This window comes from Anomalospiza imberbis, chromosome 14 (genome assembly GCF_031753505.1).
Source record: "Anomalospiza imberbis isolate Cuckoo-Finch-1a 21T00152 chromosome 14, ASM3175350v1, whole genome shotgun sequence".
Classification (NCBI taxonomy): Eukaryota; Metazoa; Chordata; class Aves; order Passeriformes; family Viduidae; genus Anomalospiza; species Anomalospiza imberbis.
In genome coordinates, this window is record NC_089694.1 from 17,009,666 (window position 1) to 17,037,103 (window position 27,438).

The window sequence follows — 27,438 nt, forward strand, 5'->3', positions numbered from 1 at the left end:
CAGCACCAGGGCTGGTTTTAAGTATCATTAATATTATTTCTTCCACTTGGCAGTGGTTGAGGGGCACAATGGGGCCTTCCAGGGACCTCCTGGTCACAAGAGAATTAATCATTTTTTTGTCTGTAAGAGAAGATATGGGAAGGTTGGGAAAGATCAGGAATGATAATTCATGAGTGAGGTTACAGAGGCTGTGAGACACTGAAAACACAGCTTTCATCCAGGGTTTTCTATTAATAATTTGTTTATATGAGGTGCTTTAATTGCCATTAGATGAAAGCTGACACGTGCATTAATTTTATATAACTCAGGCTTTTTTTTTTTTTTTTTAATGAGCACCTCAACTCTTTTTCAAGTTGGGGATATTTACTGCAAATAGTGTTTAAAAAAACCCATCAGGAGATAAGAGACAGTAAACAGAGATTCAAAGGGAATGAGAGCACAGCAGTGAGCTCCTCCAGAGGACTCTGTGCTGTGCATGCAGGGACAGAGCAAGGAGAGGGAATGCTGCATCCCATTCCTGAGAGAGGCAAGCACAGCCCTTCACTAACAGGCACCAGGAAAGGTGACAATTTTAGCTTGATATCAAAATTATCTTCTTGGGATGGCTGGAAAGTTGCAGGGGGAACTGGGGGGGTGCTGGGGTAAAAGTGGGCTGTGCATCCATGGGGAGACTCAAGAGAGGTGAGGGAGGGGACAGCCTGCCCTGCTGCTCCAGCACCCCCAGGAGCAGCAGCTCGGCACAGCCCATCCCCACAAATTCAATGTAAATAAATATATATACATACACACACGTGTGTGTGTGTGTATATATATATATTTATATATATATGTGCATCTCCAAAGGTGTGTTTGTGCATGGGCCCCTGGAAATCCCCGCTCAGCTTGGCTGAGCACAGGGCAGGGAGCACCAGCCACCTCCTCCTGCTCTGCCAGACTGCTGGATCTGCCCTAACTGACAGAAAAAATGGGGGGAGAAGCATTTTGCATCAGACAAACCCCTGAGTTTTTCCACAAAAAGGCTGTGAATGAGAAAAAAAACAAACCAAACCACAACAAAATACAAGGGTGTTTTCATTACTATAACTCAGTGGTTCAGTATTTAGATATCTAGTTGTACATTAACATTGAAATATCATGGATTAAACCAAGTCAATTAGATGTAATAGCTGATATTTGTGCTACAAAACACATGTGTGTTTTACATATTAAATATATATAATTACAAGTATGCTTTCTAGATCAAATATGAGCCACATGTCAATGTTTTGTATTAATGTAATAGTTTTAAAGTACATATGATTTAGACCAATAAATGGTGCAAACAGCATCTATCTATCTATTGATTTTTTAAAGTTTGCACATAGATTCAGACACAAATATATCTATCTATGGATGTGCAGTGTGTACACGAGCTGGGCACTGCTGTGCCCAGCCACTGCTCCTCTCCCTGCGGGCTCTGGGCTGGGTTTGCTTTCTTTCATTGTCTTCTTCTCCATCTCTTTTCTTTTTGCAGGACTTAATTATTGTAATCCTTCCAGGAAAAAAAGAAAAAAAAAAAAAAAAAAAGGGCAAAACCTCCATTTGCAAACGCCTTTGAAGGACTTGAAGGATGCACTGAGGAGTGGCAGGAGATTTTTTTTTTAAATCATCCCCGCGCTGAAATGCAAATGTTTCCTACAGCCGTTGCTTCGCTGTCGTTACTCAAAGGAACATTTTGGGAGAGTTCCCTTCCCCAGGCTGCTGAGCCGCCCCAGGCTGGGCAGGGCGGGGGCCGGGCTGGCCCCTGCCCCGGCCGGGGGGACCGGCCCCAGAGCACCGCCCGGGCCAGGGGGACGTTCCTTCGCCTGGGACTGAGAGCCAGGAAAAACCCTCCGATCCAGGGTGGGCTCTGAGGGAAACACGCCACGGGAGAGGGGGATTGAGAGCCGGGAGAGAGCATCAGCAACCAACGTTAGCATTGCAAAGCATGGCACCAACTTTCATATGGTTTGCCATCTCTTTATACAGTCACCTACAAAACACATATCTCTTCAAAATCCTACTTTTTATTTTCTTATACATACTGCTCTACACTGTATAACTACAGATGTGTAACTGCTTATACATCTCCTTTATATACTACTTATACAGATGTGTGACTACTTACACATCTCCTTTATCCAAACTACTAATCTCAAAACTTTCTTCAATTACTATTACAAAAGTACTCCAACAAAAAAATCCAAATATAACGTGAACTTCTTTCTTTAAATTTCCTACTAATTAATCAGTCTCTCATTCAGCTACACTCCCCCCACCTTCACACTTTCAGTGTGCGAATCCAAACTCATAATCCTATCTATAACCACTTTCAAATATTTTTTTAAAAGTTTGCTATATTCAAAAAAATCTCTATCCTGAAAATAACTTAAAAAAAATTCAATTACTAAATAGTTTAATTAGTTTTTAACCCTAAGGTTTTTACTCATAACTACTACCCCCCCTGCGAGGGGGCAGCCCGAGATGGTCCCGGAGGGGGAGCAGAAATCCCTTGGGATGCAAGGATTGCCTTTGGAGTGCGAGCCTGTCCCGGCCGAGGCTCGGTGTGTGCTGGCTTTACTGCGCTCTGTTTTGGCACAGCAGGCGCACTGAACGAGTCTCCCCATCACCTGCAGCCCGCCCTGGCAACGCGAGCAGAGTCCGGGGGTTTTGGGCAGGGTGGTGCAGAACTCCCCTCCGGGCCCCGTGTCCCCCCGCCGCCCTGGCGGGCTCCAGCTGCTGTTCTGGCATGCTCCTGTCCCGCCCAGCATCGCGATTTGGGGTTTATCATCTGTTCTATGGCGATTTGGTGTTTGTAATCTGCTCTATGGCGATTTGGGGTTTATCATCTGTTCTATGGCGATTTGGTGTTTGTAATCTGCTCTATCACGATTTGGTGTTTATCATCTGTTCTATGGCGATTTGGTGTTTGTAATCTGCTCTATGGCGACTTGGTGTTTATCATCTGTTCTATGGCGATTTGGTGTTTATAATCTGTTCTATGGCGATTTGGTGTTTGTAATCTGCTCTATGGCGATTTGGTGTTTGTTTATCATCTGTTCTATCGTGATTTGGTGTTTGTAATCTGCTCTATGGCGATTTGGTGTTTATCATCTGTTCTATGGCGATTTGGTGTTTATAATCTGTTCTGTGGTGATTTGGTGTTTGTAATCTGCTCTATGGCAACTTGGTGTTTATCATCTGTTCTATCGTGATTTGATGTTTGTAATCTGCTCTATGGCGATTTGGTGTTTATAATCTGTTCTATGGCGATTTGGTGTTTGTAATCTGCTCTATCACATTTGGTGTTTATAATCTGTTCTATCGTGATTTGGTGTTTATAATCTGTTCTATGGCGATTTGGTGTTTGTCTATAATCCTTTCTATCGTGATTCGGGGTTTATAATTTGCTCCATGGCGATTTGGTGTTTATAATCTGTTCTATGTCGATTTGGTGTTTATAATCTCTTCTATAGTGATTTGGTGTTTATAATATGTTCTATCATGATTTGGTGTTTATAATCTGTTCGGTCGTGATTTAGTGTTTATAATCTGCTCTATCATGATTTGGTGTTTATAATCTGCTCTATCACGACTTGGTGTTTATAATATGTTCTATGGCGACTTGGTGTTTATAATCTCTCCTATGGTGATTTGGTGTTTATAATCTGCTCTATGGCGACTTGGTGTTTATAACCTCTCCTATGGTGATTTGGTGTTTGTAATCTGCTCTATGGCGACTTGGTGTTTATCATCTGTTCTATCGTGATTTGATGTTTGTAATCTGCTCTATGGCGACTTGGTGTTTATCATCTGTTCTATCGTGATTTGATGTTTGTAATCTGCTCTATGGTGATTTGGTGTTTATAATCTGTTCTATGGTGATTTGGTGTTTGTAATCTGCTCAATGGCGATTTGGTGTTTATCATCTGTTCTATCGTGATTTGGTGTTTGTAATCTGTTCTATCACATTTGGTGTTTATAATCTGTTCTATCGTGATTTGGTGTTTATAATCTCTTCTACAGTGATTTGGTATTTATAATATGTTCTATCATGATTTGGTGTTTATAATCTGTTCGGTCGTGATTTAGTGTTTATAATCTGCTCTATCATGATTTGGTGTTTATAATCTGCTCTATCACGACTTGGTGTTTATAATATGTTCTATGGCGACTTGGTGTTTATAATCTCTCCTATGGTGATTTGGTGTTTATAATCTGCTCTATGGCGACTTGGTGTTTATCATCTGTTCTATCGTGATTTGATGTTTGTAATCTGCTCTATGGCGACTTGGTGTTTATCATCTGTTCTGTCGTGATTTGGTGTTTATAATCTGCTCTATCATGATTTTGTGTTTATAATCTGTTCTATCACGATTTGGTGTTTATAATCTGTTCTATCACAATTTGGTGTTTATATTCTGTTCTATCACGATTTGGTGTTTATAATCTGTTCTATCACAATTTGGTGTTTATATTCTGTTTTGTCACGATTTGGTGTTTATATTCTGTTCTATCACAATTTGGTGTTTATATTCTGTTTTGTCACGATTTGGTGTTTATAATCCGTTCTATCACAATTTGTTGTTTATATTCTGTTTTGTCACGATTTGGTGTTTATATTCTGTTCTGTGGCGATTTGGTGGTTGTTTATAATCTGTTCTGGGCTCATCTGGAGCATGGCTCAGGCCAGCCTGCCCCACTGTACGTGGCTGACACTGCACGGCCCCAGCAGGGCCTGCCGCCCTCCTGCTCGGCCCCACAGACCCAGGCTGAGCCCCCGAGCCCCTCCTGGACCTGCTCTGCATCGTCACAACCACAGGCATCTCTCCATGGCTTGGCTCTCACCCTTTCTCTTCTTCCACTTGTGTTGATGTTTAATCCCACTCAGACAAGCACAGTTCAAAAGGCTTTTTTTTTCACCCTTTAGTTTTCCTCGGGTTTAATTCTCCTCCTATTTTCCTTCCATCACTGTCCTTCATCCCTTTCCATCTCTTCCACCCTCACCCTCCTGGCTGTGTCATGCTTTTAGGGAAGATGGGCAACCAGCACTGCCGGACTCCAGCTGGCAGCAAGTGACTCTCAGGGCATTTCCCACTCTCTTCCATCCCATAAATATTTCAATTTATTTTGATGCATCTTTATAAATTAACACACAACCATCCCAAAGGTGCCAGCAGCAAAGGCTGAGTAATTTCTAAGTTTATTTAGGATTTATTTGGTTTAGTTTAGCAGTACCAGAGAGATTAACCTATTTCTTCCACTGCATCTTTTCCAGCCCTTCACCTGCATGGTGAGCAGTGAATGATGCTCAGGGCAGGCACATACTGGTCCCATCTCCATTCCATAAATCCCTGCTCTGGAGAGGAATCTTATGGGCTCCTGAAATGAAGTTATTTTGAGTTTTTACCCCTATAAACCTTTTGGTACATCCAAACCCACTGGTCAGCCAAGGTCTGGCTCTGCAGACACAGGGCAAACACTGGGGTTTGGGTCTGGAGAAGTGCCAGAGCTGTTTCTGTGCTGAAAGGAAAGATTAAAGAAGGTATTAAAGCCAAGAAACCAAACCAGGCACTTTGTCCTTCATGGCATTTTCTACAGGAAACAACAAGCAAAGCTGATGCCCCAGAGCTAAAATCCACTGGCCTCAAACTTTCATCCTGGAGAAATCACATTCTGCAAATGCATCTTGAGAAATCAAACCAGTGTGAAGACATCCCTGCTGGACACCAGGAGCCTGGCTGGCTCCTCTCCTGGCTGTGCCAGGGTCACAGGGAATGTGCTGCAGCCCAGCATCCCCAACACCAGCACAAGGGCACCTCCTTGCAACCCTTGAAACCCCAGAACCCTGCTGGTGTAGGGTGCCAGAGCTCAAGGAACCCTCCACAAATGTGGGATGAAGTAATCATTGTTGAGGGGACCTGATGCCTGGATTTTCACATGCTTGGCTTAGCAGGGGATTTACTCAGGGGAACAGCTGGAGCACGTGGCAGCAGCATCTCATTAGTGTCACAGACAATGCCCAGCCAGTCTAAGACTAAAAGGTAGGGTTAATTTTCCCTATATAAATTTATTGTGAGAGTTTAGGGAGCCACAACACAGCTGAGTTTAGATTTATTGTGTTACAAGTCCCAGAACGGGTTCAATCACACTTGAAATAGCTGGGAAGGGCAAGGAGGAGCAGCTAGCCTGTGCTACTCTCCTCCCTTCTCTTTCCAAACACTCCATCCCACCGAGGAGGGGTCAGAAAAGGGGAGAAGCCCCCAAAAGGATGGCTATTCCTGCCCTCCCATCCCTTTGGGATGCACAAGGTCACCAAACACAACCTCTCCCCTCCCACCCAGCAGCAGGACCAGCAAAGAAGCCAAACACATTCCCCTGAGAAGGTCTGGATGTGCCATGGAAATATATCCTGAAGGGAGGAGTAAGACAACGTAAAAGGTTACAGAGTTTAAGCACCGAGAGGGAGGAACAAGGTTATATAAAGTTTTACAGGTCAGGACAAAGACCTCAAATATATTAAAGAAAATAAACAGAGGGATGAAGTCAGCCACACACGAGCGCCAAGGTTGGCTTGGGCTCTTTAAGCAATCCAGGGGTCGATCAAGAGTTTTTGAGGAACAAATCCAGGGTTACCCAAACTGAAAGAGATTCTACAGGGAGATGAGGGGTTGGAGACAGCTACCAGGAAAAGAGTTCCTGACACACAAAGTGTGGGAGTCACTTCATGATTAGTCACTGAAATCAAAGCTGCACCTGTGTTAAACACCCAGTTTCAGACTGAACTGAACACTCAAAGAGCAAGAAGCATGTGGAAATGAGAAAAAACCCCTTTATCCAAGAAAGAGCAAGAAGCATGTGGGAATGAGAAAAAACCCCTTTATCCAAGACCTGTCCCTCTGGGGAGTGAAGCTGGAGCAGAATCCCAACACCATGCATCCCTGGAGCAGCCCACACCTTCTCCTTGCTGGAGAAGAGCATCACTTGCAGTGCTAAGGAGCATCGGCCAGCTGTGGCACTGAGCCCCCACCCTGGCACCCAAAATGTCCCTTTTCAGGGACACGCCACCCTCCTGTCCCCTTTTGCACCGATGCCATTGCACTGCTCTCAGCGAGCAGCTCCCACTTCCTACCTGAGGAATGGGATTGAGGTGAGGGAAGCACAGATAATAAATACAGCTTCCCACACCCTAAAAAACTTCCTTCCCACTCCAGTGTTTGCACATACCTCAGCTGCTAATTTTAGGACGGAGCTTTAAGCCACATGTGAGACTCTCCCTGAATCCTGGCTGCATTTGCAGGGAGACTCAGCCCTGCTGGTTCTGATGGGCACCTGGAGTCACAGCTTTTCCTTGCAAGACAATTTGGAGATGCTGCTTTTGTATCCCACATTTATCTACTGCCAGATTTACAAAGTCTGGGACACAGAGGTATTTATTTCTTCGGTTTTATGTCCTAATGCAATAAATTCTTCTGAGGAGTTAATTCTGTACCATTCCAGCTCCTTCCTTTCTGCCTCAAGGGGAAAGGTGGATGGAGGAAATAAATTCCTGCCACATCCACCACCATGTACTGCAGTATGTTCCCACTGTAAGAATAAACCCGAGGAGTGATGATCCAGCACAAAATGAACACTTCATGCATTTTATTGAGTCTATTTAAATTTGCATTATAACACCTTACATAGGGAACAAACTCCTCCTAAGTGTTAGCTGGCAAGCCTGGTCAAACTGTGTCCAACAACCTGTGAGCACCAGTTTGTATTAAACAAGTCCAGTATAAACAAATGTAAAGCACTGTTAAAAAAAAAAAAAAAAAAAAAAAAGGAATGATAAAGAAAAGTGTTACATTCACAGTGGAATTCAAGGCTTCAAAGCCAGCAGCCTTCCCAGCAGAGTGAAATCCAGAAAGGAGCTCAAATATTGTAGCTAAAGGGAATAAAACCAGATGTAAATCAAATAAATTCAGTATTATGTTTCCCCATAAGACAAAAGAGATACAGTCTATCTGAGAGGTTGGGAAGCCCTGGTAAAACAGATGCAAACCTCCTTTTTTAACACACCACCACTTATTTGTACTTTGGGTACGTTACCATTAATTGTCTCTTCAGCCTCCTGCTTCCCCCCCGCGGGTTGAGGAGAAACAAAAAGCCTACTGTACATAAGGGCTGGAAATATTTCTGAAGTTGTTATAAATTCCCTCCATGTGGCTCCAAGCCAAGCTTCATCCAAAGCTCCTCCTCCTGGGAGAAGGCAGAGGAGCAGGCAGACATTTCCGACAGCTGGGCTCCTCCTCGGCTCCCCAGACCCTTTCCCAAAGCAGGACACGGCTTCCATGGACACAGCGATTCCAAATGAAGGGTGAGACGAGGCATGGGGGCTTGTGCTGCGGTGTGAAGGTGCACAGCCCCCTCAGCCTTACCTGCACCTCTTCTCACCCTGCACGATCCATCCCCTCACTCTTATGGCGAGATCACTGGGTTTGCGGGCAACTGTTCATCCACTGCGGACCCACCCGGGAAAGGGGCCTTGGAGTCCCACATTTGCATAACCCAGACAAGTGACAGGAAACTGGGATGACACTCATTATGAGCCACTGTGCCAGCTCTGGTGGGAAACCCCTTTGTCTGCAAAGCCACACAATGGACAATGAGGGCTCCTTCAGACCCGGTGGCTGCCGTGTCCGGCAGCTGCTGTGCCTGCACGGCAGCGCTTCCTACAAAAGGCCCTTAAAATTCCCTGATTTCTATGCACAAAGTACTTACATAATCAAAACGTTTTTAAAACAACGCAACAGCCTCCAAGTTCTCTGCAAAAAAACCGACTTGTTTGAAGAAATAAAAAATATGCACATGGAAGAGAACTCCAATCAGCACCAGGAATTCAGACTTTTCACAGATAAAGACCCCCCAACCCCCAAAAAAAAAAAAAAAATCAAACACAAACTTGTGGGTGTTCACAATGTGAATTAAAATATGAACTAACAGCAACTCGTAAGCAATGTAATTATTAAAACTGTGTTTGTGCCGAGGCTGTGGCCGGGTGACCACTGTCATTGCTGTGGGTAGGGGTCTGTCCTGTCAGAAAGGAATGAAGCTCACGCACCAGCTACTCCCAGCAGGAGTTTGGACATCTGGGAAAAAACCCCATGGTAACCAGTGAGTCGGGCAACGACAAGGAGAATCCTTCGCAACCAAAACAAAAGCTGCTGATCCTGCAGGAGTGCCGCTGGTGCTGAAGGCAGATCCCACACGGTGGCACTGCGACCCAGGCCACAGCGCACAGGGCTCTGCCTCGCCAAAGCCCTCACTCCTATAAATCAGACCTAGGAACGTGACAAAACTCACACTTTTAAAAGGGTTAACCACCCCTCCAGGCACGAGTGAAGATGCTGAGTCCCTCCAGAAATATTAAAAAAATACTAAGAGAAGAACTAAATACACATGTTCACTATCAAAATAATTCATGAAATGTAAATTAGCCTAATTATGAAAGTGTTTCACATTTTGTAAGCAACTGAAATGTTAATATTGGCTTTTCCTAACTCCAATCTAAATTTAGATAAACAGAAATTTAATTACCCTAATTAACTGAGCTACATAAAGTAGTTTTTGCTGCAGACAACGAGCCCCCAGCCCCTTTAGTGCACTCAGCACTGTGAAAGGCAGAGAAACCATGGAGAACGATGAACATCTCTTAAACTGAGATTAAATTATTTGTTCTTGGTACCGTTTGGGAAACCTCCAAGATTTTATTAGTTGCTCTTGTTACAGAAAGATAAAATGTTAAGACATGCCATAAGCTATAACAAAACTGTGAGGGCAGTTCTACCAAGGTGGAAATTCCATGGAAAACATGGGGTGACAGGTACCACAGCCATGCTTTGCATGGGTTTGGGAAAATGGGCTCCCTTCCTGGTGGTCACCAGCTCTAGTCTGAGATGAACATCTCTGACTTTCGACATCTACCACGGTATTCATGTAGAAAGGGTTTTTTTTCCCTTCTAATTCCATGCTCTGTAAGTCTGGAAACTGCAACTGAGAGCGAGTATTTGCTCTGTGAAATTCTTAAGTGTTATTTTGCTGTGAAATTTTGGCACAGAGAACGCAGCACCCAGAATCAACAGCCAACTCCACTTTTACAGTGATGCGTGTCCAAGGAAAAAACCAAACCTGACTGCTCTGTTCCCAAAGAACCCTCGTGTTCCCTCTGCCATGATGGCGTGTCCCACCAGGAGGAAAGCAAGCTCAACAGCCAGTCAGGGCTTCCCACTGAAACAACAGCACAAAATGCACATGGAGAAAAATAACCCAGAATTTTGGGATGCTGTGGAATCCTGAACTAGCTGATGAGATGTTAAAATGGCTTAGAGCAGCGATTATAGTTTATGCACCCACCACTATAAAACACACCAAAAATGTGTTTTAATTAGGAAAAAAGAGATAGGCCAGCTTTGGTTTTGTCATCTGAGGAACAACCAACATTTCCCATCCAGCCAGCAAGAGCAGCTCATATCCCTTCAGAACTACTGCCCTAGAGTGGAAATAAATAAAAACCACATTCCCACTGCACATGTAAGCCAGGAAAAACCCAAAACCTTAGAGAATAAAACAAAGAAGGGGTCACTGAGGGTGAAGGATGTTTCCCCACACACACACTCTGATGAGAGTTGAGGTACATTCTCCAAATCTCAACTGCAACAGGTCATGTACGTAATTTTAAAAGTAAATTCATTTTCATTCTGTCCAATAGGAATATAAAGAGCTTGTTGGGCTTTTACTGTCAGTCTCAAGAATCTCCTAGACATTTAAGTGCACTCATTTTAAAATGTAACCCAATACTAATGATGTGCTTTCCAGTTATTCCCTGAAGCACTAGCACCACAGGCTACCAACACCAGACTGCTCAAGACATCCAGAGGTTACCAATACAGTTGAAGCTCGTGAAGAACTAAAAATCAACCTGTCCATATCTGTTTGCTGAAGTTACAACATTGCTTCAAAAACTGCGAGGAAAAGCTGATAGAAAAATTGGGCACAAACCTCAGTGAACAAGCCAGTACACACAGGTTTGTATTATTCCATATTTGCAACCATACCAAGAAATAACCAGCCATTAGAACAGTTTCTAATTTTTATCATCTTTTTTTGGTGACATTACTGAGCCGAAACACTGCAACTATAACATTCAATTTCCGTTTTTTTAAATGCAATTAAATGTCTAATCCAACTGTTTTTATGTTACAGTAGCTGTTCACATAAATAGTACAGATATGCACTGCTCTTGACAGGTACACAGTCACAAAAGCACCTCTCTCGTGTTCAGTCTGCTCTCTGTGTAGTGGGGTTTGTATGAAAAGCATTCTTGATTTCTAAGCATGGTACAATTTTAATTCTTAATGCGTTAGTACAACAGTGCTTTGGAAAAGTACTGAGCTTCTACAAAAAAGCTTTACAATTTTAAAACAGATTTTTTTTCCTTTATTTAAACAAGCATAGGCAATTCTTATATTTCCACAACAAGATAAATACCCCAATTATGCTAACAGCTCATCCTACAGCGTGCCATAGTGATGGGGAAAGGGCTAACATTAGTGTTATTTACACAGACAGGTCCAATATTAACCCAGGAGGAAAATTAAAAAGTATGTTCAAATGTGCAATTAAATTAATATTATTTTTTCAGAGAGTTGGATTTCTTGCAAAAATTCCTCTATGACTCATGGACACTGAGCTGGGATAACTTCTCAAATAACTCCTCAGAAGCATAATCTTGAGGACAAACTATTTATTGGATGGGGACGGCAAGGGCTGGGCAGGAGAAAGAACTTAATATCTTCACAAAGAAAGCAATATTTTGAAGTGGGGAGATGTCTTTGGACAAGTGAAATTGAACACCCAAACCAACTAGAACTCGAAAAACCTAATTAAAGAAATTTTCCAATTCCCAAAGCTTGAATCCAAAGAAAATGCTTTCATGAGGGAAGATTCACTCCGAGTCATTACTATACATTGAGGTACCACCCAAAAAGTGGCCATAAAGGAAGTGACTTCTTTGCCCATCACTATCACACCAGCTGCCTGGCCATCGACTCAGCTCTCCTTTAGACAACGCTCTCTCTGTTCCCAGAAGCTAAGACTGCCCTGCGGCAGATGGGGCAGGTGGAGTTCTCCGACAGCCAGCGGTCGATGCAGTGCACGTGGTACTCGTGTGAGCACGGCAGCTTGCGGAGCTTGTTGCCCTCCGTGTACTCTGTGATGCACACGCTGCAGGTTTTCAGAGCGTCGCTCTCACCAAAATTCCTCATGGCTAGGTTGTCAATTTGTTCTTTGGTGAGTCCTCTTGGTTGGTCATCGTCATCTTCGTTGAGTAGGAAAAATTGTGCAAGGCTAAGGAATGGTAGAGAACCACTTTCTTCAAATGTGACCGATCCCCTCATATTCCGGCCTTCCCGCCTGGCACCAGATGTTGAGCTAGCCTCGTGCCCACCCTCGTACACCTCCCCTGAGCTAACATCTGCGTTCTCATTGCCCGAGGCACCCCCGCCTCCACTCTGCGGCTCAGAAGCCTCCACATTCTGACTGGGAGTTGGCCCACTGGGATCTGCATCGCTATCGCTGTACATGAAGTAGCTGAGCTCCCCGAAGCCTGTCATGATCTGCCTCAGCATGGTCTGGATGGCGACTGACGTGGTCTCGCTCAGGCCAGTGTTTAAGATCCTGCGGATGGGAATCCTAATGGTGCTGACGTAAGTTCTCACCCCAGCCCGCTCCGAGCGGGAGAACGTGCGTCGGAAGCCTCCGCGCTCGCTCTCGTAGGTGACCGTGTTGTTGGGGGTCTGGGACCGGGAGCGGGTCCTGTTGGCTATGCTGTCCCTCTGCCGGTACTCGCCCGGGCGAACTCTTCTCACCTGCAGGTCAAGCACTATGGTGGGAGGCCTCTGCCCAGGAGCCGTGGACTCACTGGTGCCGGTGGTTTCCGAAGAGCCTGCTGCTTGAGGAGCAGGCCTCGTTTCAGGGGGGGAAAACAGAACTGCATTTTCACTTGGCACCTCAGTCCCCACTGTGTGCTGCCTTAACGTCACGTGCTGCCTGGTTCTAGAGCTGCCCTCAGCCTCGCTCGCTGAGGAGTGGTCAAGTGTTTGAGATGATGTGTTGTGATGAGACCTGCGAGGGGCCTCACTCACTGCATTAATAGGTGACCTACTTCTATCAGTCCTAGCCCGCGTCCGCCGCTGTTCTGGACTCCTACTCCTGGCTCTCCTCTGCCCTCTAGGAGGGGAAGCCTCCTCAGCTGTCAGCTCCTCCGCACTGCTCCTTTCTGATCCAGGCTGCCTTACAGATGGTGATTCAGACCTTGGAATTTCAGAGTCACTTTGGCTGTTTTCCAAATCCTCCCCATTGGAAGGCTCTACAGATGGCTCATTCTCAGTTTCTGGATTCGTGTTCCCATTATTACGGTTGACATTTATTTCCAAACTGAATCTGAAGTCGCCGCTATTTGGGTTAGTCCGGCTCACTGCTCTCCAGGACTGGTTTCCTCGCTGCCCACTTCGTGTTGTATTTCCAGTCTGTCGGACTGAATTAAGCCAGTCTATTATAGAATCTCCATTTGAAACATCTTCTGCGGACTCTGCACCTGTGAAAAAGACAGGGAACTACCAAAATTAGAGTACTGAGCTAATTTTGGAGCCATCTTTTCCAAGAACATAATTGCTTAGCTTAACAAGTGACAATTTAGAAGTGCTGAATCCTACTGAGTGCTACTGTGGTTTCAGAGGCAGAGTGATAATTCTGTAACTACCAGAGCTCTTCTAAGGGAGCAGGAGTGGACATTGCTCTAATATGCACAGATAGGCTGCAGCCATCAGAGAGCAAACAAGTCATCAAAAGAACACATATTTTATATCATAAGTAAATGGAAAGTCACGTGTCAGGTGTCATAACACATCAATTTTCTGTGTTTTCCTTTCCAAACAATTAAGTGATCTATCGACCATGAAACAGAGAATTAAGTTTGTCCTGAACCTTCACCTGCAGAGCTTTATAGCAAATCTATCTCACTGAAGAATGAACCCCAGTGGTCAGCTCCGAGCATCCCCCACCAACCTCTACAGAAGGGTGACAACAAAAGCAATGCAGCAGCTTTGGAAGGGAAGAATGTAATTAAAAAAGAGGGATCGCCAAAAAATATCCCCAAAGGGAGCAGACAGAAAGGCAATCTTAAAAAAAAAATTAACAAATCTAAACAAAACTTTATTTTGATAGAAGTAAGAGACGTGTTATGAATGAAATCTGTCCCAAACTGACCTCTGCAGCAGATATCAGACATAAGGTTCACTGAGTTTTGAAACAAAGCTCACCTTGCACCTGCCTAGGCTTAACTTGTTCCACTCCTGCACTCAAGTTAAGGTCCGTATGGGGTGCTAAAGTTAAGAGTTTTCACAAATACTGTATATACCTCTATTCTCATCACTGTTTTGCTGTGGCGGACCTTCTTTAACTTGGTGTAGCCTTCTCAGCAACTCTTCTTCAGTAATTTCACCTTAGAAAATAAGCAAAATTTTCCAAAAATATTTCCAAATCATATATGTATGGCAAGCATTATCAAAAGCTTCTAAAGAAGGTACAAGCCACTGCTTGTGTTCTGTCTAATTAAATCCTGCCATAATGGCACTGCCAAGCACATTGCTAAGGGGAAGTTCAGACACTTTAGCACTGTTGTCCCAGGTAAGTTTTCCTGAAGCTGAAATACCCAACAGTTCCATCCTATTCAAGAGAGATGTGCTCTCTGGTTCCGTTACCTCGACAACTGAGCAGCAATTTTCATCATCCTACACCCATTAGGGTGTCCAGTGTCAAATATTTGAGGTTAACACTTCCACAAGCAGGAAAAGAAGGTTTAAATTACTCGAGTCATGGTTTGAATTACGTATCAACCTATGAGGAGGAAATCCATCAAGTTGATTGAGAGCTGACATCAAAATGCCCATGCAGAATGTCATACCAGACTACTTACCCTGGTTACAAACTCCTAACCTCACCAGCACAAAACCTGCACACAGATGCTTAAAGGAGATTTTTTTCTCCATCTAAGGGTTCATAACTGGAACTGGGTCAAATCTGGGTGTTCCTGCCCAGTTGTGCAAACACCAGACTTTTGTATCTGATGAATCCACACCATCCTATGTCTCCACAAGTCAAGGGACCACTTGAATTTGAATGTGCACAAATTAGCAAGAAGCTACTTCCTACCACGGAACACGGCTGCAGCACACAGACTGGTGAAAGGGCTTCAGGAGAACAAAAAATGACACAAATTGCCTACCAGCAAGTCTAGCAGGATGGACATAGGCGAGCATTACCTACCTGGTGTTCCTAGCAAATTGTTATCTCTCATAAGCCTGTAGTCCTCTTCACTCAGGTTGTTCACGAACTGATAGAAAGCTTCTTCTCGATCTAACCGATCCAGCTGGCTCTGACGTTGGGCTTCTGATTGATCAATACTTCCTTTATCACTAGAATCTGAGCTTTCCATCTTGATGAGTAGAAGAGTACCTAAAAAAGGAGAGAACAAACCCTTCATCAGAGCAGTGAAATACGGCATGGAATTTATGCATGTTTGTAATAGAGAGTGAAGTACAGGTTAAAGCAGTTTGCTAATGAAGCTTTAGTTAGGATCAGGTTTATCACCACAGGGATCAAAAACAAAGCATGAACCTCCTCAAGAAGTACAAACAAAACTGATGCCCAAATACTCATCAAAGCAGCAAGCTGAACACCGAATATCACCTGCCATAAGCCTTATAGCCCATCTTTGAATTCACATTGTAGGTGACCGTGATTATCTGCTTTTTGCATGAAACATTCCTAGTATCACAACTGCCTCTCTCCAAGCAGCCTTACAGAAGTGTAGTACAAGGCACAAGCCATCCTTGATCGTGCTCTCTGAGCACAGGATTATGTGTTCCTTGCTTCTTCCTGCCAGCTACAGAAACACCCTCTTTACCATACTAGTGAATTTTAACAGAATGAAGTGGTTATGAAAAACTCAAATAAAGAAGATGCTGTCAAACCTTGTGCACAAAAATAAAGGGACAGGTTCTCATTCCCTCAAAAAGAGTTTGTAAAATCAACTTTCTAGTTTTACATCAAGAGAGGAATTTGCTTTCAAGTTTCAGCTTTTACTGAACTACTGATGTTGATGAGCAAATTTCCAAGACAAAACTCCAGCATATACCAGGTACACCACTGCTTTAAAGAGCTGTCTTCTAGGCTGCATATTTTTAAATATAACCTTCTCGTATTGTTTTTCATTTGGATGAAATACTTGACAATGTCTCTCTTTCAAGGAAAATAATCGATGAATGCCGTGTCTGTATCTGATAAATATTATAAGGAACACATGCAAATGCAGGAGACGTTCTGGCACTGGCTGTGCCATGCAAATACATCAAATGAAGATAAAATAACCAGTTTCCTTGATCACTCTGCCTCACTATTCACAGCACCAAGAATTTTCCTGTACAACTGGTAGAATCTAGTTACTCAGAGAGGTGATTAAGAAGCTAATCCTCTGCATGCTAAAAAGCTCTGCAATAACATTCCCCATCAGAAAACATTCCTTTCATTTAAACCATACTTCAAGTGACAGGGAAATACTGGAAGAATAAAGCTTTTCTGCTTCTCACTGGAAAATTTCCAACACTTAGACATCTGTCTAGTGCAAAAAGCATCTTTTTTTGGTTTGTCAGCACAGCTGTCAAGTCAAGACTGCCCACAGTTTACTTTAGTGCTTCTCCAGAAGAGCAGCCCTGCATGATCTCCACGGGCACTTTATTTCAGCTGCTATGGTGGAAATTAAAGTGCACCAACGACCTCGGTGTGCAGTACCAGAAAAATTCCACAGGATTGAAAATCCTGTTATTGCAGACTTGAAAATTATGAAACTGCTGTTCGTCAGTCTGCTCTTTGTCTTCAGTTCTGATGCAGCAGAACTTGATTTTAAGTAAGTTAGTGATATTAACTTATTGCCACTCGGGGCTACCGGTGCTGTTTGGTTCAGTGAAACCAGGAATCGGCAAGCTGCAGCAATTACCAGAGTCACTCCTGAGTCAGATGGGAGCCTATCAGCTTTCTCTGCATTTCTAAATCCCTGGTGCAATCTAAAGACTGCAGACCGGCATGTGACATGCGTGTGTTGTGTGCTGTGACGTGCTGATAAACACCGATAAATGACCCCATTCACAGGACAGTTGAGCAATAGTTTCTGCAGGTGTGTTCAGCTGAAATCCCTGTGCCCTTCACATGCCAGGCACGTATTTCTAGTGAGAACACTAGAGCTTCAATCAACTTTTTCACAAGCTTTCTGCAGCAGAATTATTACTCCAAGTAGCATTATTGATATATGTGATGGAGAAGATACTTTTAAAAGCAGCTCTCACTGGTTCTGGCAATATCTGAACAAAAGTCTCAAGTAGAACGAGAGACTTGCATCCAAAATAAAACCTTGAAATGCATCAGTTCTTTGGGAATACACATCAAACTTGGAACACGTGCAATGTCTTCAGAAAGATGGCAATATTAACACCTTTATAAGCATTAGACCAATTCTTCAACAGCTCTTAAAACAGATGCACTATGCATACAAAACATAACATTTGTTTACTAATAATTAACTACTTTCCTTTTAACTGAAAATGCTTGCAGGCACCTCAGCTATCTAATGCCTACGTGATTAAAAGATATTTGCCTATTCCATTCCAGAAAATGAAGGGCACTATTCTTGGTCAGGGAAAAAGGGAGAGTCAAAACAAGTCAAAAGGTGGGGGTGGAATGTATAAATCTCTTCTTTGCCAACAAGCTGATGTACAGTTCAATGGGTGATTCTTTAGGAAATGCCTGGAATAAGTCATTACTACTTATTTCCAGGTTTGCTCCTCTTTTGTCCCTCTTAAACCATAAAATCAGCTAATTGTCAAGGCTGAATAGAGTTTACTGCTGAGAAAAAAGCCTCAGAGGTGGGATGAATGAAGAATTTAATTTACATAAGGACCTTTCTGCTAGTGACAAATTGCTGTATTTTCCTATTGCAAGCTACTAACAGGTTACACCAGTCCCCCATATCCCGATTCCAGAAGTGCTGTGAATCTCTCTGGGATGTTTACACTGATGGAAATACAGATGGCACAGAAACACAGCAGCAACAACACGTTCTCCCTACGTGACTGCTGACAGCAAATGGGATGATACTGTTCAAACCAGAGCTCTGATATTAAAACCAGCAAATGAAAACCAGGATTTCTACCCCAAGGCTTCTGCTAGTTTCTATCTCCTCATTGTGCACATTGTCCAATGTTAAGCCTCACCTCTCAGCCCGCTGCAGGGCTCTCCATGGCCAGACTGAACTTACTGGAATGTTTAGACTGCTCCTGCCTCAGCATGGCCCCATAGAGCCCATCTGGCTGGACAGCAGAATTTCCACGGTGGGAGTCACCATGGCCCTGCACAGAGAGGCAGAAAGATCTTGAATGTCTGCCCCTCAGGATGCTGCCCTCAGCTCAACCCTGCAGACAACTAAGACTGGCTGAAGGAAGGCAGTAATACAGGGAAGCCTGATGAGGGAAAACCAACAGGTGTACAAAATAACCAACATTTGGCTACCTAATAAACAAGAACAGTTCAACTCTGCTTTTCCTTCTTCCAGTACAAGACTTTGTTCTTATCCAAGCTAAAAGATTCAGAATTTCCTCCTTTAGTGTCCTTCCTTGTCAGCACTGAGTTGACACAGGGTGGGGAAGGTCACAGCTACGAGCAGGAAGTTCAGATCTGCTGGCTACTGCCAACTTCAGCTGAGATACCCAGGTATGAAAATCTCGTTACGGGGAAGTGAGGGGGTGACCACCTCAGGACTGCACAAAGCAAGAGAATCAGAGATAGGATAAACAATTTTCTCCTTGAAAAAAATAATTCTTCAGCAGCTGAATATCCAGACAAGAGTAACTACAATGAATTCTTAATTGGTGTTCCTGTCCTGCCACAAATCAGGAAAGTATCTTCCCTGCAGTTATGCTTCAACAACCTCAGAGATTTCCAAGCACAAACGATTGCCTGTCTCCCCACTGCTGCTCCAGACTGCAGTAAGCCCACAAAAGCTATTGTTTTTTGTTACATTCTTTTAATTCAAGAGGAAGCAATACTATGTTTTTTTTGGATAGGGACAATTTAAGAGTACTGGATATTCCCTCAATAATACAAAGTTATTGTTCTTACAGTGTAAGAAATATTTTGTTTTCTTTTATGCCAGGTTGTGTGTAAACTAAATCCAGTCAGGAATGTGCTACTGCCTCAAATCTAGTGGGACAGCAAGCAGGGATAACATGTGTGTGTCACCCATTTACCTTCAACAGCAACACAGCCTATCTCCATATTGCACCACACTTGTGGACTACAGGATTCTTCCCAGAAAAAGTATTAATGGACTATAATGCACAGTAATAAATCTCTAGTTCTTCCTCCTTCAAAAATGTGTAGTATCTCCTGACATTAGTTACCTGAATTGAACACCAAGACACTACCTTAGCCTGTATTCCTGTTTTGTTTTTTTTTGGTTGTCTTTTTTTTTTTTTTTTTTTTTTTTTTACATTTAAAAGAAATCCCATAAAACATTAGAGCTCTCATTAAACCAACTAGGCAGAACTTAGAAAACCTGACAAACCCCCGAAATCACTAACTGGCAGGGTTAATGAAAAGCGACACTTTAAAATTAAAATCTTCATTAGATTTATGGGGCAAGCCTCAAATTTTAACAGGACACGGCATGGATTTAATTAAACTGAAGAAACAACTCAGCTGCTGACGAGTCAGGTGTGCAAGAAGAAGTTCCTCTAGAACCCCCCCATGTCAGTGTTACCGGTATTTCAACCTCACCTGAGAATCTCTCGTGCCCTGTGTGGCAGGAATGTTTCCTGAGTTACCTCACGTCCCAGCAACACAGTTAATACCTCTGGATAAACAAAAAAGAGGATGGCAGTGTGGGTGTTCCAGAGATGTCCTCAGCAGAAGGCCAGCTTCTCATTTATGATTCATACCCCCATCTTAATTAGCTACTCCAACCGGTAGAGCACCTTGCGTACTTGCAGTCTACAGAACTGATCAAACCCTTGGACTAAAGGAGTGACTCAGGATGGAAGCCAGAAGCACTGCTTTGTTTGCTTTGGGTCGTTAGAGGCTATTTTCCCTGCCCAGCTTGTAGTGAACATGCCTCAAAGACACTTCAGCTCCAGAGAAGCACAGCACAGCTGCGTGTCCAAGCGCTTTCCACGAACTGTGACTTCAGCAACTCTGACGTGCCATGGCAGCACAGCCCCAGCCAGCCTCGCTCCAATTCCATGTCTCAAATGACACAGGAACAGCAGCTAGAACAGGCAGTCCTCTTAGCCCAGCTCCTTCAAGCACAGACTGAACCCACTTCACACACTGCACTCATCCAACCCACTCCACCTCATTTTCCTAGAAGAATTCAAAAGTTGAAAAACAGTTTCCATGCCAGTCAGTATCCAATTTCTCCATACTCAAAACTAGCTGGAAGGAAGACATAACAGAAACTACATTTTCATCTTAAATATTTCATCGCTCAAGTCTGCAAGCTCAAAAGCAGAAGCAAAAACTGCCAGTGAATCCCATCATTAAAGGAAAAAGACACCCTAAGACAGTGAAATGAAAGTAATTTTTTTGCATTATACATGGAGTTTTATTATGTCAAGTTTGTTTGGCGTTTTCTTTTTGTGCAGGTGCACAAGGTTCGTTTTGTGATCACTCCAAAGTCTTTGATACCACAGGTCCAATATACTCATCTCCATTTTCGAAACAGTAAAAAAGAACAAACTTTTCTAATTTTCAAAGTGGCATCACGAATTTTGGGATTTTTTTCCCTGCTACTGTGGCTTTTTATTTCCACTGCGCTGAACAGCCGGTTTAGGTTCTTATTAGTTTTTTAATAAATCTACCACAAGTTTTAAAATCAGAAATGCACCACTCTTGCAAAGCTGGAAGAAAGTTAGAATATAGAATACAGTTTTGTATTCTATAAAGTGCTCTGTGAAAAGTGTTGTAAAATTTAAATGCCATTTTAATAAGGAGTGTTAAACATCGAATAAGGAGTGTTTAACATCGATTCAGCTTTTTCACCACCCCAGTGTGTTTCAAAGCAAAGGCCCTCAAACAAGATGTCATTCCGAACATACATTTCAAACAACAGAAAGCAAATGAATACTTTTGCAGAACAGTGGCAGAAAGTTCCACAGAATAAAAAAACCCAACAGACCAGAGAGGAAAAACACTTCACCTGAACCAACTGCTGAGATAAAGAAGAGAAACACTAACAACTCCTGATAACTTCCAGAAAGAAGTGAGGAAATCAGGGCAGAACTTAGCAATTCCAGAACACTGAGACCATGTGGAACCAAGATGGAGCTCTGAAAATAAAATGCAGTAACAACTGCCAAAATGCTGGGCTTTGCCTTTTATCATCTGCAGTTACTAAAACAACACTTTCCACATACAAGTGGAAAATAAAATTAAGATAACACTGCCTTTGCCATCAAATTCAGATAGCACAGAAGAGAAAGCTTGGTGTATATGAGGTGCAGCACGTTTCCAGCAATGCAGGCTCATGAAATGATGCTCTTTTTGCCCAGAGATGAGCTTCCAGCTGGGTCAGCAGCAGAAGGCCCACTCTGAACTCTAAAGAAGTAAAGCTGCACACAAGAAACCAGTGTTGACCCTGAGAGACAGCACTGGAACAGGACTGATATCCAAGGACAAGTAGAGTTTTGATTCCTGAAGAAACACAAGCTGTGGTTAGTGAAAACACCAAGCCAATCAACACTCACTGACTTTCAACTAAAAAAGAAAAACCCATCTTTAAATTCACTGCTGAATCTTGCTGTCTCCACACAACTGCTGCTAACAGTAAAAGAGCAACAATCACTGCAACCACAACCCACAGAGGAATTCCGACACGTGTGTTCCTGCTCCTGCTGATATCCGCTGCCCAACAAACACAGAAGTGGGAAATAAAATCAGGGCAAATTTATCTGAATTTAAACAGGCATCTGTATCATGAGAATTCATTTCTGACGCCATCCCAAGGCAGGGAAGCTCCAATATTTTAACAGGACTATGTGCACATACACCTTGCACATCAAAACCAGAGTGCTCTGAGCACAAGATGATTTTAAGTACTGAACTAAGATAAAATATGTGCTGGCTTTTCCTATGCTGCATAATCATCAGGTGGTTTTATGAGACCATCCAACCCTACAGACCTCCCTGAGTCAAAAGCTGAGCCTCAACACTGCACAGCAGCCAAAAGCTCCTAACAAGCACCTCATTAATACAAACCTGAGCACTCTAAAGGAGACACAGGCTTGTGTTTATGGTCTTACCTGCAGCCAGAACCTGTGCAAAGGCAAAACCAGTCCCTGGGATGCTCCTGGCTATCCCTACCCAGCACACAAAGCTCCTAAGTTATGACACTGCTACACTCTTTACAAGGTTTGGTTTTCAGAAGCATAAGACTCCCATAAAAGGATCTTGAAGACGGAAATGCTCACATTTGGTTTTATCCCTTCACAAATAATTTTTGCATGCTCAGCAGCTGATAAGTTTTCACCAAGACTGAGATTACACCACAAAACCTTGGATAAACACCCAATAATAATATCTGGATTCAAGCATTTTAACACATGGAAACTGAAGTTCTCTACAAAAAAAGAATTTAGGACACTCCAGTAATGTGTTAAGCTACATTAGGCTGGACTTAAATACAATCTTTAGAAATATGGAGTCATATATTATGTTATATATAACATATTATGTTTACTAATATTAATAACATGTTATTAATATATAATATTATGCTGTGTGTTAATAACATTATGTTATATTATGCTATGATTGTTTTAAAAAATACAACACCTCCACTGCAACTGGAATGATTCTGCTAAGATCAAGGGATTTATTTTGATACATCCCCAGAGGGAAGAGGAATAAAGAACAAGCAAGGCAGGTGTATTGATGTAGAGGTGTTTTGAAAACACTTCAATCTAGGGATCATGCTATCCATTCCCCTATAAAAACCCAATTACACATACTGGAGAGCAGACACTTGCAACACTCTTTTCCACGGATTCAGTAATATGGAAAATAAATAAGATACAGATGGCAACCACTACAGCTTGAAAAACACTGGTGTGTGGTTATTTTAGTGACAAACATCTACCGAGTCAGAGCTGCTGATGAAAGGAACACTGCAGTTGTTGTGCTTTAGTGGTCTAACATAACAAGAAACCCCTTATTTTATAATGTGTGGTGTGTTTTCCCTTCCCAAGACCTAATTCCAAGCTATCATTATTTTAATTCCAAAATGGTAAACCTGTAGAGGGAACAGAGTCAGTTTAAGTGCTAGGTGACCACTACAACAAAACTAAGTATCTGACCCTCAATTAAGATAATTAACTGCCCAAGAAGCAGCCAACTGTTTATTTGTTTTAGAAAGACTTGACAAGTCACTGCAATTAAAACTCAGGGACAAATTAGTATCAGAAGTTCTTCTGAACATTTGACAAGTATTTCCAAGTTGAAATTACCCAATACTGCCAACATGGACAGGAAAATAAATGTGATGTGTGATGATACTATTGGGTATTATCAAGTTTGTATTCTTGTTTAGGAGGTTCTTTGTATCAAGTCTCCACCTTCCTGAGAAACAGTAAAATAATACTACTATTATTTTTAAAACTCAGGGTTTTTTTGCTGTCAAACCTTTTGTCAGCTTCTACTGCACACTAAAATCAGGATACATAATGAATTTTATAAACAAACCTTAATCATCACTACATGGCACGCAGATATATGTGTATATGTATATATATACACACACACCCCCCCTGATATTGCTCCTCAATTAAAGCAGACCACTCAAGATAAACACCTACACGCAGCTGGACTCCACAAAGGTTTTGAAACAGAGAACCAGAAACCTTAAATGCCAACAAACAGCATTAAAAGGGGCAGTGAAAAACTTGCACAGGAAGCTAAAGTGACAGAGCAAAGATTAACTGGGGAGAAACTCAGCACAGGACCAGCGAACACCACAGGTCTGAACAGGTCACAGGCTGATCCACAGCTCTGCACAGCGGGAGAGGAAGAGTCGTTCTCGCCTGTCTTCCACAACAAGGCTTCTTGCCCCCGCTCACGGGGAGCACGGCCTGAAAACACGGCCCTGAAAAGCTGCGGCTCCTGCAGCAGACACTGAACTGTGGACGAGGCCCAGGACAGCAGCTATGACCACCCCCACCCCTGCCAGAAGCAGCTTCTTCCAATTCCTGCCCCAGCCCAGCCGGACACCCGGAGGGTGCGGGGCCCGCCTGCCCTCCCCGGAGGCAGCGCAAACCCAGTCGAGCCCCCAGTGGAGGATCAGGGCGGCGGCGGGAGGCCCCGCCAGGAGAATCCCCGGGGTGACGGAGCGCGGCCCATCCGGGCACACCCGCTCACTCCGCCATCACCGCCCCCCGCTCCCTCACGGCACCGCGGATGGAGCCTCCCGCGCCCCGCCGAGCCGCCCCGCCGACCCCGAGCGGGGACTGAGGGGCCCCGCTCCCGCCTCCCGCTCCGGGCGGAGGCCGCCGCCTCCCCCGGGCCTGGGCCTCTCCCTTCCCCGGGCCATTTTGAGAGCCCGCCCCCGCCCCGGTGCTCACCGCCCGCCGCCGCCGCCACCGCCCGCCGCCGCCCCGGCTGTGGGTGCGCCGCTGCCCGCGCCGCTCGGGGCTGGGTGCCGGCTGTCCGCGCTCGCCCGTGCCGCTCCGCCGCCGCGCCGCCTCCTGCCCGCTCAGGCGGCCATTTTCTGCTCCATTGTTACCAAGGAACGGGGGGCCGGAAGCGGCCGCCGGCAGCCGGAAGTGGAGGCGCGCGCGGCCCCGCGCAGGCGCGGCCCGGGAGGGCAGCCCCGCCCAGCGCGCGCGGCCCCGGCCCTCAGGGGCCGCCGCCATTTTGGTGCGGGCAAAGGCTGAGGGTGGGGCGGGCAGGGGATGCCGCCGTGGCTGCTCCTCGGCTCACAGCCCCCAGCGAGTGTGGAGGGGAACGGGGCTCAGCGGTGCCCGCCCGTGGTCCCTAGGGTCCGTATCCCCGCGGTCCCCTAAGTGTGGGGCCGTTTCATGTCGCCTCAGGTGTGTGGGCGCTGGGCAGAAGGGATTCTGTGCAAGGTCGATGGTGGCCAGCAGTGCCAAAAAAACAAATAAATACTGGCAGTACTGGCGTCTGTCGGCGCGGATATTCATCCTTCTTGCCATGGACATTCCTCCACCTCTAACCATGGGCGTTCCTTTCCCTCCGAGCTTTGGCATTCCTCCACCTTGAACCATGGCAGGGCTTCCCCTCACCTGGTGTTGTGTACTACACACAGCTCTGTGAAAACCAAGATATTCCTGCTTTCCTGTGCGAGCCTTTATCGAATGCCGGACTTCCCATGTTACGTAGGGTTAAGCACTTCGGCAGTGTTCCCCCTCACTGCTGAGATTATCAAGGGCAGCTGAGTTTTGAAAGATCTCATTTTAATGCCCGAAAAGTCATATCCTGCGAAAGTCTTGTAAGGAAGTCATCTTCATACTATCTGATACATAGAGAAAAAACATATTCCTGAGGATTTTACACCATTTCAGGAAGCCCACGAGACACCTTTGTTTCTCCTTTTGGTGGCTCATTATAAAAATAGCACTGCCAAGTTGAGGGCGGTGTTGCATTTAAAGGTTGTGGAGACTGTTGAGTTTCTACTCAACAATACAAGCCCAACTTCTAATGTAAATGAAGCGGTTTCATATATTCGCACTTTAAATTTCCCCCAGCAGACTTGAGAACTCAAAGGCCACAGTGTCAGGGCGAGAGAAGAGGGAAGGGACAGGTACAGGGCATGTTTCTCATCAGTTTTACTTGCCACAGCTTGTGACCAGGAAAGGAAGATGCCAAAATCCTTAGTAACGGAGAGCAGGAAGGAGTCCCACTTTCATCTGGAGCAGGTGTAGGTTCCCAACTATATTTTTGTTCAAATAACCAGTACATGAAGCAATTGAATATTGATACGCCACATAGCTGGAGTGATGGGGAGGTGGTACCTAATGCAGCATAAAACTTGCTTGAAGAATGTTCACCTTTTATGATTTTAAAAGTAAATTGGGATTGGGAGAGTGAGTTTACATCAGACCAGTCCTTTGCATCACCGCTGAAATGTAGTGCAGGGTCAAACCATGACCTAACAGCTCTGCTTTGACGGTTAAATGTGAGTAATATTAAAAAAAAAAAAAACAAACCAAACCTAAAACTAAGAAGAGTAAATTTAATGTCACAAAGCAATTTTGTGGTTTTAATGCACCAAAATATTTGTCACTGGGAAAAGTTGTCTTGCTCCTGATCCATGACAAATGGAGGGTTTAGGTAGGCAGTGCTCCAACCCCTACACATTCCAGTGGCTGGAGAAACTGTATCCCCCAAACAGAGACCCTGTGGCTGAGTGTGTGGGCACTCCTTTATATTTGACAGGCACCTTTGAAGCTGGCAAAAATCCATTCCATTGTCAAACGTGGATAATTCAGGGAGCAGGGATGAGCACACAATTGTTCCAGTTTATCATGGGAAGCCTTGTGCCCACGATTGATAAGGCAGCCATGAGTGTGAGTATTGGCAATTAGCACAGCAGCAGGACATTTCTGAGTGTCACCTCAAAGGAAATCAGAGGTGAGGGCACTGCCACAGGCTGGTCATGCATGAAAGTGAATCCTGCCTTTCCCCCCCACCTTTTGTGGATACCAGGCAAGGTCAGAGCAGGATAAAAGTGGCTTTGTTTAGACACCAGTAACCTAAGCAGCAAAATATTAGGGATTATTGAGCAAATGGGAGGTGGAGCATATTCTGTTGGATGGAGGGATAAGATGATGGTTTATGCTCCTGGAACAGCCTCCTGACATCTGACACGTCATTTTGTTTGTCTCTTTCCCCCTCAACAGAATATGTTTACTTGATTAACCATACCCAAAGTCTTGAAAATCATCAAATGGCAAAGCAACAGAGCAATAAAACATTCTTCTTCACGTCTGTGGGTGAGCTCCGACTCTTGAGGCAGACATTTGCCAGTTTGCTGGGAGATGAACACCCGTGAGGAGCAGAGACAGCAGCTGGGTCCTGCTGATTCACACCTTCCTTAGCAGTAAAAACTTGGAGCTGAGGTCCAGGGCACAGAGCTGAGGAAAAGTCTCTCCCTCGGTGTGATTTGGTGGATTTATTTGAAAATGCCCTCACAGAGTTGATCAGGTACAGAATAAGCTCTGATTTTTCAAAACCACTTAATGGATTTCAGCATCCACTTGACAT

At 44.2% G+C, this 27,438-nt stretch overlaps 1 protein-coding gene across 2 annotated transcripts; it reads right to left on the bottom strand.

Moving 5' to 3' along the window:
* Positions 1–7,645: 7,645 nt before the first annotated feature.
* RLIM (ring finger protein, LIM domain interacting) lies at positions 7,646–24,967 on the bottom strand. 2 transcript variants are annotated; one of them, XM_068205187.1, is made up of 4 exons: positions 24,777–24,967; positions 15,385–15,573; positions 14,477–14,560; positions 7,646–13,654 (listed from the first exon to the last, which is right to left on the bottom strand). In XM_068205187.1, the coding sequence occupies exons 2-4, from the start codon at positions 15,551–15,553 to the stop codon at positions 12,120–12,122; spliced, it is 1,788 nt and encodes a 595-aa protein (XP_068061288.1). In that variant the 5' UTR covers positions 15,554–15,573; positions 24,777–24,967; the 3' UTR covers positions 7,646–12,119. The 2 variants fall into 2 exon arrangements, with proteins under 2 accessions (XP_068061288.1, XP_068061289.1); XM_068205188.1 differs by lacking the exons at positions 14,477–14,560; positions 24,777–24,967 and adding an exon at positions 19,416–19,439.
* Positions 24,968–27,438: the final 2,471 nt, after the last annotated feature.